The sequence below is a fragment of the Euleptes europaea genome, chromosome 18 (assembly GCF_029931775.1).
Source record: "Euleptes europaea isolate rEulEur1 chromosome 18, rEulEur1.hap1, whole genome shotgun sequence".
NCBI lineage: Eukaryota > Metazoa > Chordata > Lepidosauria > Squamata > Sphaerodactylidae > Euleptes > Euleptes europaea.
This window is the reverse complement of record NC_079329.1, coordinates 28078090-28090704: the sequence shown is the minus strand read 5'-3', so window position 1 is coordinate 28090704 and position 12615 is coordinate 28078090. Positions and strand designations below refer to the sequence as shown.

At 48.0% G+C, this 12615-nt stretch overlaps 1 protein-coding gene across 1 annotated transcript; it reads left to right on the top strand.

Moving 5' to 3' along the window:
* Positions 1 to 263: 263 nt before the first annotated feature.
* Positions 264 to 10357, top strand: LOC130490022 (coenzyme Q-binding protein COQ10 homolog B, mitochondrial-like). Its single transcript, XM_056863815.1, has 5 exons — positions 264 to 358; positions 3862 to 4047; positions 4908 to 5100; positions 8946 to 9047; positions 10191 to 10357. The coding sequence occupies exons 1-5, from the start codon at positions 264 to 266 to the stop codon at positions 10347 to 10349; spliced, it is 735 nt and encodes a 244-aa protein (XP_056719793.1). The 3' UTR covers positions 10350 to 10357.
* The last annotated feature ends 2258 nt before the right edge of the window (positions 10358 to 12615 follow it).

Genomic DNA, 12615 nt, shown 5'->3' with positions numbered 1-12615 from the left:
ATATCTGTGTTAGTCTTGAAGGTGCCACTGGACTCTTGCGCTTTTCTACTGCGCAGGGAGTTGAGGCTCTTCCAGGAAGCCCTGGGTTGGGCGAGTGCCCAGTTTTTACGCACGCCTCCGGAGCGCGTTCCGGGAAATCCCTGGAGGGGGCAGAGGAGGGGCGGGCCGGCCTTCCCCGCACACCCCCCGGTGACGTCGGTTTCGGTCCGGATTAAGCCTCCCTGGCCCCTCCCAACCAGATCTCCTTTGGGCGACCGTCGGCGATGGCTGGAAGCAACCGCGCGGGGCGAAGCGTCGCCGTCTTTCGGGAGGCGCTGGAGACCGCGCTGCGGCCACGCGGCGGCGGGAAGGGACCCAGGTAAGCAGGAGCGCGCGGGACGGGAGCAGGGGGCGCGGACCCGGGGTGGGGTGGGGTGGGGTGGGGGTCACCCCGGAGCATTGCTGCCTCTTTCCCCATTCTCGTGGCTCCAAGCAAGCAAGCGGGGTGGGTCTCCTCGCACGCCGGGCTGGCGCTTTGCGTCGCCTTGCGCTGGTGTTCAGGGAAAGGAGTGGAGCATCGTTCTTAAGGAAAGAGCCTCTAGACCACGTCGACAGGACCAATGGATGGTGATGACCCACCCACCTCCTCTAAATGTGTGTGTGTGTGTGTGTGTTAAGTGCCGTCAAGTCGTTTCCGACTCATGGCGACCCTATGAATGAGAGTCCTCCAAAATGTCCTATCTTTGACAGCCTTGCTCAGATCTTGCAAATTGAGGGCGATGGCTTCCTTTATAGAGTCCATCCATCTCTTGTTGGGTCTTCCTCTTTTCCTGCTGCCTTCCACTTTTCCTAGCACGACTGTCTTTTCCAGTGACTCTTGTCTTCTCATAGTGTATTTAATCAACAACCCTTTTAAACTATAGAATCAGTTGTGGTGACCCCTATGAATTATTAATGAATAATCACACTTTTGACCCTTGTCAAAAGGGTAAGCTGACAGGGCTCATAGAGGAGAAGGTTCAGAGGCTAGAGCAGGGGTGGGGAACGTCAGGCCCGGGGGCCGTATAAGGCCCGCGAAATCATTTGTTCTGGCCCTTCATGGGTCCTGGCAGATCTCTAGCTCAGAAGGATGCTGCCCTGCCTGAATCTCTTGGGTCCAGCTGGGGACAGCAGAGCTCAAGAGTGAGTCGTTCTATGTGGCAGACACTTGGAGCTGTCTCCGGTTGTGCCTCCTGGCTAAATGTTTGACCAAATATAGCAGGCTAATTTTTAAGTTGATAATTTTGGATGGCCCACGAATGATGTTATAAATATCCAAATGGCCCTTGGCAAAAAAAAGGTTCCCCACCCCTGGGCTAGAGGATCGGATTGCTACCCTTCATGAGATCGAGGATGGAGAGACTTTTATTAACGGCAGCCGTGGAGCCCTGCATAGGGATGGGGACAACAGAGTGGATGACTTCCCTATCGAGAATGGGTGACTTAATATTAACCAACAGGCTAGAGTTGGTAGGTGAGGTGAAGGTGGTGGGAATTCAGGGGGAAGTGACTGTGTCCTTCTAGAATTCCTTTTGTGTTGGGAGCCAAGGCAGTTCATAGCCAGACATGAATGTTAGATTTCAGGAAGACAGACTTTAATGGACTTAGAGGCATGACGAGAGTCATTCCATGGCAAGAATGCTGGAAGGTGAAGGAGCAAGTGAAGAGTAGGCTCTCCTAAAACAAGAGCTCTTGCAAGTTCAAGCTGTCAGTATTCCAGTAACAGCAGAAAAGAGCAAGAGTCAAGTAGCACCTTAAAGACGAACAAAATTGCTGGCAGGGTATGAGCTTTTGTGAGCCACAGCTCACCTCTTCAGATACAGCTAGAATGTGAGTCCATCTGTCCTTAAGTAGAGGAGTGAATTAGGTACACAGTGGCAATGTAAATGTCAAAAGTAAGTAAATGCCATTAGCAAGCGTGATTGGAGTAGGTGTGATATGCAGAGGGGTAGTAGGTGTGGAGAAATTAGCATTGGTAATGAGACAGGAACTCCAGATCGCTGTTCATTCCAGGAGTGTTCCAGTAAGGTGGAAATGTGGTAGAGAATTCCTTACAGTTGAACTTTTCTTGCGTTTGTTCCCTGCAAAACGTCTCACAGAGTCATTATAATTAATGTTATCCGTTATCAGAAAAATGCCGAGCTTGATCTCTACACAGCGTGGTGTAGTGGTGAAGAGCAGTGGTTTGGAGCGGTGGACTCTAATCTGGAGAACCGGGTTTGATTCCCCACTCCTCCACATGAGCAGTGGAGGTTAATCTGGTGAATTGGGTTTGTTTCCCCACTCCAACACATGAAGCCAACTGGGTGACCTTGGGCTAGTCACAGCTCTCTCAGCCTTACCCACCTCACAGGGTGTTTGTTGTGGGGAGGGGAAGGGAAGGTGATTGAAAGCTGGTTTGAGTCTCCCTTAAGTGGTAGAGAAAGTCGGCATATAAAAACCAACTCTTCTAAATGTTTCAAGTTCACAAATAAATTCAGTATTTAAGTCCTCTGAATGTTTTTTTGCCAAATGTGCTGCAGACAGGGTTAAAGTCGGTGCTACTCATTTTTACTCATTTTCCACCACCAAGAGTAGCCAGTTCAGAAGGAGATCCAATCAAAGCAGTAATCCATTCACTCAGAGTGGGTGTGAGACACTCTTTTAGTCACTGTTAGGCAAAATGGAAAATCTAGTGGAGGCTGAAATGAGTTAAGCAGGAACAACAGGATTTTAACAACTGAATAGGGTGTGATAGGCAAGGTACTTTGCCTTTGGTGACATCATGCGAAGGCAAGAGTCACTGGAAAAGACAATCATGCTAGGAAAAGTTGAGGGCAGCAGGAAAAGAGGAAGACCCAACAAGAGATGGATGGACTCTATAAAGGAAGCCACGGCCCTCAATTTGGAAGACCTGAGCAAGGCTGTAAACCAGTGGTTCCCAAACCTTTTGGGCCACCGCCCCCTTGGTGCCACAAACAACCCCAGTGACCCCTACCTTATCCAACAACACAGTTGAAGGGGCCCACCTCTAGCGCCGCCTGCTGCCCCCTTGCCTCTTAGTGCCCCCCTAGGTAATCCCAGGGGGTGGTACTGCCCACTTTGGGAACCACTGCTGTAAGCGATAGGACGTTTTGGAGGACACTGATTCACAGGGTCACCATGAGTTGGAAGCGACTTGACGGCACTTAGCACACACACAGAGGCAAGATCCTCACACCTATAGTGGCTAAGATAGCATCACTCCCTGTTAAATCCTGGCTGAGCAAGAATCAACAGCAGGTTGCCTCAAGCCGGTCTCTGGAGAGGCAGTATATAAATGTCCTAAATAAAATTATAAATAAATAAATAAATCCAGCTGTTTCCCTTTGAAGTTCTTCCATACAAGGCTGGTAATTGGGATAACCATGTATTTTTCCCCTCTGTAGTCACGGATTACGGACTGAGCAATAGATGTAGCAGCCTCCTTTTGGGAGCTTTCTGTGAGAGATGTCTTCTATCTCTTACTCTAGGTAAAGGTAAAGGTCCCCTGTGCAAGTACCGGGTCATTCCTGACCCATGGGGTGACGTCACATCCCGACGTTTCCAAGATAGACTTTGTTTCTGGGGTGGTTTGCCAGTGCTTTCCCCAGTCATCTTCTCTTTACCCCCAGCAAGCTGGGTACTCATTTCACCAACCTCAGAAGAATGGAAGGCTGAGTCAACCTTGAGCCGGCTACCTGAAACCAACTTCAGTCGGGATTGAACTCAGGTCGTGAGCAGAGCTTGGACTGCAGAACTGCAGCTTACCACTCTGCGCCACGGGGCTAATGTCTCTTACTCCACTGTACCACTAATGACTCCTTTCCTCCTTTTATCGTACAGGTTGTGCTTGCCGTGTTGTAGGCAGTTAAGCTCCAGTCGGATCCTGGCCCCTCGGATTCCGAAGACCTGCCCTTCTCTCCCCTCGACACTAACTGTGAAGCAGCAGAGCCGGCCCTTCTTGAACTTGGCGGCCCCCCTGTTTGGTGCCGGCAAGCGCATAGAATATGCAGAAGTCCATCAACTCGGGTAGAGTATACCAAACCGTGGTGCCTTTTGTCTCCTCCTCACTGAGGTGGTAACTCCAAGCATGATTAAATACTGAGCAGGGAAATCCCTGCGTATGGAAAGCTAGCTGATAAGGGAGAAGACTCTTCTAGAACCTGCCTCCTTGACATCTAAGTTTCTACATGGGAGGGATTTTTTAAGTGGAGAAACATTCCACACTGGGAGCCCGCTGCCCGCAGCTGGGCCCAGGCATGGTTTAACCACCTCAGAAAACTAAGCTACAGCCTGCTTCACTTTTGACATGCACAGAGGCACTCTTACATCATATGTCCTAGTCCTGAGAAATGGGCTGTAGGCTGAACATTGGCTCAGAAATGCTTGAAGGCCTTTGAGGAAGGCTGCATTAGGAAGAACTTCCTGGCAGAGCGGTTCCTCAGTGGAACAGACTTCCTCATGAGGTGGTGGGTTCTCCTTCTTTGGAGGTTTTTAAGCAGAGGCCAGAGGGCCGTCTGACAGCAGTGCTGATTCTGCGAACAGATCTTGAGAGGGAGGGCAGGAAGGGATGAGTCAGTGCTCGGCTCTCGTGGCCCTTTCTTACCTGCCCAGGTTAATACCGATAGCCAGTTTGGGGACAGGAAGGAATTTTCCTCCAGGCCAGATTGGCCAGGGATCCTGGAGGTTTTTTGCTGTCCTCTGGGCATAGAGCAGGGGTCACTGGGGGAGTGTGGGGGGGAGGTAATAGTGAATTTCCTGCACTATTCAGGGAGTTGGACTGGATGACCCTTGATGTCCCTTCCAGCTCTGTGTTTCTAATGATCATCCTTGCTGCTGCTTCATGGTTCCCTTCCTCATTGAGCCTCCTCACTCTCCTTCCCTTGCAGGTATTCTGTCGAGCAGATGTACGACGTCGTGGCCGACATAGCCAGCTATCGGCTGTTTGTCCCTTGGTGCACCAGCTCCCGCGTCCTGTCCCGTCACAACGAGTTCTCACGAGCCGAATTGGAAGTGGGTTTCCCGCCTGTGGTAGAGCGCTACATCTCTGAGATCTCTTTGGTGCCACATCGTCAGATCCGAGTAAGAGGGTCGGGGATTTGGGGATGTAGCCTGGTCATATTGCAGGGATGGTTTTGGATGCCGGAAGCCGGTTTTCTATAAAGGAGACGGGGAGCTTAAACTTGTGTAGAAGTCCTGTGAACTTTGGGAATCGCGCTCTTGGGGGAGCGCTGAGATTTCTCAGGCCCTCTTACAACGATGGCTCATGGGTTTCCTTGGGAATCTATGATTTGAGGGTTTGAGTAACTGGTTTAAGTGTGTATTGTGGTTATGCCCTTAATTTGGACTGACTCAAGAAATGCATATAAATCTTCAGGCTGAAAGCTGGCTGAAACCCGTCTAGTTGTCCTGGGAGAATTCTGGGAACCGAGCGTGTAGAGTTTTCTCTGATAGTCCTGTCACAGGGTAATAATTCCCAGGGTTTCTTGGTATGGAGCAATTACTGCAAAACCAGTTTCAAACTGGTTTGTTTGTGAATTAGGAGAGTCCTCTCAGCTGATCATTTGAGGGAGGCCACTGTGTGATTCACTTCCTCTCTGTCACACAAGCATTTTTTTTTGGCATGTAATGCATGGGAGAAATGAGTGTCTTCATTTGCTCAGTGAGGGGGGCAAAAAATGCTCCTATATTACAATAAGCTTTTGGCAATGAATGCTTGAAACTTCAAAGTGTGTTGCCAGAGTAAAAGTTTCCCCCCTCAACACTGAGTTTGTCCAGGTCATGGGGCAGTCCCCTGACAACAGGTTTACGATGTTGAAACCACAAGTGTCAAGGCTTTGGAACTTAACCCACCCGTTTTACTTAATTTGAGTCCTGACATTCCTAAATGCCCCAGTAGTGTAAGGAATTAATTGAGTCTCACTGTGATTGCAAAACAATTTTTAAAATATTAAGGGTATTTATCACAGCCCCTCCCCAATCAAGGCCATATTAAGTCGCAGCTTGAAAAAAATTAAAATGTCTTTGATAATGGCTTCAATTTAATGCAGAAAATATGAAAGTGGTTTCTAGTTGGGTCCCCCTATTATGCAGGGATTTTATTTATTTTATTTAGAAATTTAGAGCCTGCTTTTCTCCCCAGTGGAGACCCCCCAGATCCATGCACAACATTTAATCCTCACAGTAACAACCCTGTGATGGTATATTAGGCCGAGACAGAGTGACTGGCCCAGGGTCGCAGCGAGTGAGATTCCATGATGGAGAGAGAATTCGAACCTGGACCTCCCAGATCCTTCTCAGACACTCTAGCTGCTACACCAGGGGTCCCCAACCTTTTTGAGCCTGTGGGCACTTTTGAAATGCCGACACAGTGTGGTGGGCGCAGCCACAAAATGGCTGCCACTGGGGGCGGAGCGTGCCATCCGATGGCTGCTGCCGCTCCCCTTCAGTCACAAAGGGAAGATCCTTGTGCTGTTATGGCGGATGCTGCAAACTCAACATTTTTAAAACTTTGCAGTCATTCAGATCTTCAGTGGCCATTCAGAAGCCGCTGCCCACTTTCTAAAGCCATTTGACCATCACGTTGGGGACCCCCGTGCTACACTAGGCTTAGATATGTAATGATGCTTGTTCCTATTTCTTTTGGGTCTTTCTGGACATCTGATATCTTAACTTCATGCTTTTTCCCCCCCTTCAACACAACATATTCCAGTGGTTTGAATTAAAACACACACACACACACACACACACACACACACACACAAGACCCAAGTCTGAAGGCTTAACCTTCAGTCGTCTTGTTTGTGGGCTTCCAAGAGGCACCTGGTTGGCCGCTGTGTGAACAGACTGCTGGACTTGATGAGCCTTGGTCTGATCCAGCATAGCCATTCTTATGTTCTTATGCGGAGATGTTGGCCAAATCGAAAGGCTTTAAGAGGGGAGTGGACATGTTCATGGAAGAGAGGAGTATTCATGGCTACTAGTAAAAATGGTTGCTAGTCATGATGCATACCTATTCTCTCCAGGATCAGAGGAGCATGCCTATTATCTTAGGTGCTGTGGAACACAGGCAGGATAGTGCTGCTGCAGTCGTCTTGTTTGTGGCCTCCTAGAGGCACCTGGTTGGCCACTGTATGAACAGACTGCTGGACTTGATGGGCCGTGGTCTGATCCAGCATAGCCATTCTTATGTTCTTATGCGGTGATGGTGGCCAACTCGGAAGGCTTTAAGAGGGGAGTGGACATGTTCATGGAAGAGAGGAGTATTCATGGCTACTAGTAAAAATGGATGCTAGTTATGATGCATATCTATTCTCTCCAGGATCAGAGGAGCGTGCTGAATATATTAGGTGCTGTGAAACACAGGCAGGATGGTGTTGCTGCAGTCGTCTTGTTTGGGGGCTTCCTAGAGGCACCTGGTTGGCCACTGTGTGAACAGACTGCTGGACTTGATGGGCCTTGGTCTGATCCAGCAGGGCTTTCCTTATGTTCTTAAGATAAGGAAGTGTTATCTTGACAGAAACTATTGCATTGCTGAATGAGACTTTCCCCCTGTTTGACTAAGCCCATCCCCCTGTTGCCAGCCAATCCCTTAGGCATTCGGTGTTTCTCCTGCCTTTCACTTAAATGTGGTTTCATTGAAACCAAGAACAGTTTGGTAAAATCCTCAAATTTAATATGTCTTGTACTCAGTCACACAAAGGGAGTTGGGCCTGAGACAGTACCTAGTACTGGAATGAGGAGAAAGTGAAGGCAGGGAGAAGTCAGTCAGGGTACTTCTCTAGAGAATTGACTGTTATTCCTCTCTGCCTGGGCACAGGGTTGCCAGCTCTGGGTTAGGAATAGGGTTGCCAGGTCCCTCTTTCCCATTGGCGGGAGGTTTTTGGGGTGGAGCCTGAGGAGGGCGGGGTTTGGGGAGGGGAGGGACTTCAATTCCATAGACTCCAATGGCCAAAGCGGCCATTTTCTCCAGGTGAACTGATCTCTGTCAGCTGGAGATCACTTGTAATAGCAGGAGACCCTCCATCTATTACCTGGAGGTTGAGGAGAAAATAGACACCACTGTACAATTATCCAAAGATTTAGAAGCTAGTACAGGAGCGAAACACTACATAAACAAAGTGCAAATAGATTTATAAATAGCTATGTGCAATTACATACATTATGAGACATTATATACACAAAAGACCTACAAGAAGTCATTCATAAATATTCATATTTTAAAATGTCCAAACAAGGTACACATTCTTCTTCCACAAGCTAATCTCATGTAGTCCAATGGATGCCAGTAGTAATGGAGGATACGGCCGTTTCAAATTCTTGGCAATTTAACAATTCTTCAGTCCTTCAGAAGGCATCTTGCAAAATTTTGTACCAAGCTTTCATTTTCAAATTGTAGGTTATGATATATGATATATGTCCCACCACAGGTAACATTCAGGTGCCGGTCCCAAGAAGGGTAAAGAAGCTCAGTGTGGGAATCCCACACTGAGCTTCTTTACCCTTCTTGGGACCGGCACCTGAATGAAAGCTTGGTACAAAATTTTGCAAGATGCCTATTTATAAATCTATTACCTGGAGGTTGGCAACCCTAGTTAGGAAACACCTGGAGATTTTGGGGGTGGAGCCTGGGGAGGGCAGAGTGAGGAGGGGAGGGACCTCAGCAGGTTATAGTGCCACAGAGTACATCTTCCAAAGCAGCCATTTTCTCCAGGGGAACTGATCTTGGTGGTCTGGAGATCAATTGTAATAGTGGGAGATCACCAGGTGCCACCTGGAGGTTGGCAGCTCTGCTTGGGCAGGGTGTGTATGTGTGTGTGAATAGACGATGGAAGACTCTTGCATCAGGTACGGGTTGGCCAAGCTCAGGGGATTGCTTTCTCTGTTTGGTTTGATTTCAAAATGTTGGCCGTTTCCTCCCCCCACAGGCCGTGAGTAAAGACGGGCGGTTATTTCAGCACTTGGAAACGCTGTGGCAGTTTGGGCCAGGACGTGCCGGTCATCCGGACACATGCACACTCAGCTTTTACGTGAGTACTTTTTGAGGCTCGGCTTCTGGTGGGGGTGTGTCTGTCCGCCGAGGAGCTCCCAGGCCAATAGCATGTGTGGTTCTCAAAGCGGCCAGGGTGCGAGTTGAGTTTCATCACCAGTCCAAAGTTTTGCTTAAGCCAAAGGGTTGTTCTTGCTGCCTGGGAACAGGCCATTAAACAACTGGGTCATTGTACTTTGGAGGTATCCACTGTTTGTCCCTAAATGTTGGCAGAACCACATTCTCCGTGTGCAGCAAGCCACACAGTTGGGAGAAACATGTTCAGCCTTGTGAGACACACATGCGGTTTGCACTTTAAAATGCATTCATTTTCTTTCCCTGAGCAGTCTATCTTTTATGCTAAGAAAATGTGGATTTTGCAACCTAATCAGCAGGAATGAAATTATCTTGGTGTTGCTGGAAGAAGCAAAAAGCTAAACGGGGTGGGTGGATGCTGAAGCTCCATCCTCAATGAATGGAAATCTCAGAAGCCAGACGGGTGGCTGAATAAGATTTCAGCAGACGTTGCCCGCGTGCTTTAAAGCATTTTGGGTAGCTGCTAGAGCCTGACTTTAAAACGGGTGGGGAAGCTTTTTTCCACCAAGGGCCATTTGGATATTTCTAACATCATTCGCAGGCCATTCAAAATTATCAACTTAAAATTTAGCCGACCAAGCCCCAAGCAGGCAGCTGCCCCAGATGACCCACACACACACACACACACACACACACACACACACACACACACGGGCAAGCAGGCAGGCATCCAACCGGTGGCGTGCTCGCCCACCTGGTGGCACAAGATGGTCTGTTGCACCAGCCGGTTGTAGCCGTCCAGCCACACGCCGGAGTTGCTCCTGCTCCGGATGGTCGGGGCTGGATTCTACAGCCGGCTCCGGCTACCTCCGCCTGCAGGGATGAAATGAGGACACACTGAGGGAGAGATCTGCCAGGACCCACGAAGGGCCAGACCAAATGATTTCGCAGGACTTAAACGGCCCCCGGGCCTGACGTTCCCCACAACCTGCTTTAAAAAGTGCAAAAATGGATGCTGAAGTTCTCACAAAGCTGAATTCATGGTGTTTTGGCTATAGTAACTCACCCTGCTATTTCAACTCATAAACTACTTTCCTCTCCTCCTCAGGTTTCCTTCGAGTTCAGGTCGATTCTCCATTCTCAGCTAGCCAACCTCTTTTTTGACGAGGTCGTCAAGCAGATGGTCTCGGCCTTCGAGCGACAGGCAGAGAAGCTGTACGGCCCGCAGGCTGCAGTCCGGCAGCGCAAGAAAGTTTGTTGCACGTGACCGGCGGTCCCGCCAAGACTGAGGTGTGGGGGCATCTTTGTGCACTAGCCAAGCCACAAGTCTGGATTTCTTCCCAGACCCTCTACGGACACTGCTTTATTTATGCCTATTTAACTCCCCCAGCCCTCTTGAGTAAATTATGGAATTGATTGTTTATTTTATAGAGAGTTTTGTTTGAGGATAATTTATTGGATATTTAATTCTGGCTTAACTCTGCCAATGTGACAGAGGATGGCAAATCGTTTTTATTATGTTACTATGTTGAATAAAATTTAATTTTTTTCCCCAGGATATTTTTTTAAAGGCACTGTTTTATTTTAAACATCAATAAAGCTTGTTTTTTTTTCATAGCTCTTGTTCTTTTTTTGAGAACATTTTGCTTTGCAGCCCATGGGGAAGTTCTCCTGTTGGGTAAGGGCAATAGGGGAGGTGCTGTGGCTCAGTGGTAGAGCATCTGCTTGGCATGTAGAAGGTCCCAGGTTCAATCCTTGGCACCTCTAGTTAAAGGGACTAGGCAAGTAGGTGATGTGAAAGACCTCAGCCTGAGACCCTGGAGAGCCGCTGCTGGTCTGAGTAGACAACACTGACTTTGATGGACCGAGGGTCTGATTCAGTAGAAGGCAGCTTCATGTGTTCATGTGGACAACAGGAGCATTTCTCGGGGGATTCTTCCCTCCTTTGTACCCTTGGGGCTCTTTGGTGGCTGGAGAAACACTTTTGGTTCTCTTCTTGAAATGAATGGGGTCCTGAGATGATAATTCACGCTGCTCTGCTGAGCAACAGTTTCCGAGGGGCCTTCCGTTCCAGCATATGCAAAGACGTGTTTCCTTGTCTCCGGACAGAAAGAAAACATGTTGGAGCTGACCAGGAAACTGAGTCATTGGGCAGAAATTCAGCTATTGTGAGGACAGGAAAAAGCGCTTTGCTTTTTCCTTTCTTCTTCCCCAGCCCCTTTCCTTTTTGACCATCTGGTACATAAACACACCATTGCTTTGGCGAGACTGTAACTGTACTCGGTTAACAAAGAGTCGTGAGTTACCTTAAAGCAGAGGTCCCCAACATGGTGCCTGTGGGTGTCATGGTGCCCGCTGGCAGCTTTTCTGGTGCTGGCAGCTTTTCTGGTGCCCACCAAGTGTTTTTAGGAAGTGGGTATGGTCAGGTAGGGCTTTTGCCCAGCAAGGCTTCTGATTGACTAGTGAAGATTGTCATGCCAATAAAGGTGACCGAAACTAAACTGACTAGTGAAGCTTTGTTTGGCTGTGAGGATATTGCTTTGGCTGCGGCTTCCACCACAGCACAAGGATCTACACTGTGTTACTGAAGTTAAGCTTGGCTATCATTTTGTGGCAGCCATTTCGTTTCTTCGCCCTCCGTACCGTGTCAGAATTCGAAATGTGCCCACAGGCTCAAAAGGTTGGGAACCACTTCCTTAAAGCCAAGCATACTTAGTTGTCCAAATGCCAAAAAACGAGGGTGAATCTTTTCCCACCAATTCTACTGAGCAAAGTTTGTCATTCCTTTATTTATTGAAATATTTGCAAATGCCGCAATCTCTCCCAATGTATTTTGGTTTTCTAACAATCCCACGATACAGACAATAATGTCTGTATGGCTAGACTCAACGCCATTTCATCAGGGGAGTTAATGGGTTGTTTAAGTAGGGTACCGTATTGTGAGAGCGTATGTCAATGTGGTTCTGGCCAAATAGACATTCTTTAGCATTCCTTGTTAACTGCAACCTGCTCAACAAAGCTAGGGACAGACTGATAAAGCCTTTTATCCGGGAATCTGTTTCTGAACTGGATAATTTGAGGGTTCTTTTAGCAGGGGTGGATTTTAATACTACCTTGGCAGTTGCCAAGTTTTTATCTCGATCAATCAAGATAAAAAAATACTAATGTCCTTATTGTTTGTTTATATATATATATAAAAACAAACAATTCCTTTTTAATTTTGATCTTAGTGTACCGTTGTTCAGGGCCGAATTGGCCATATGAAAAGTGTCATTTAAGTAAGTAAGAAATATTTACATCCCACCTTGCCTTTTGACTCAAGTTTGAAGCCTTCTTCCAATCTAAGGAGCCTGCTTCCCGCTTAAGTGACTCTTCCGAAGGGCACTTTCACACAGCCCAAACAATGCACTTTCAACCCACTTTCAATGCACTTTGAAGGTGGATTTTACTGTGTGAACTGGCAAAATCCAATTGCAAACGATCGTTAAGGTGCACTGAAGGTGGATTGGAAGTGCATTATTTGGGCTGTGTGA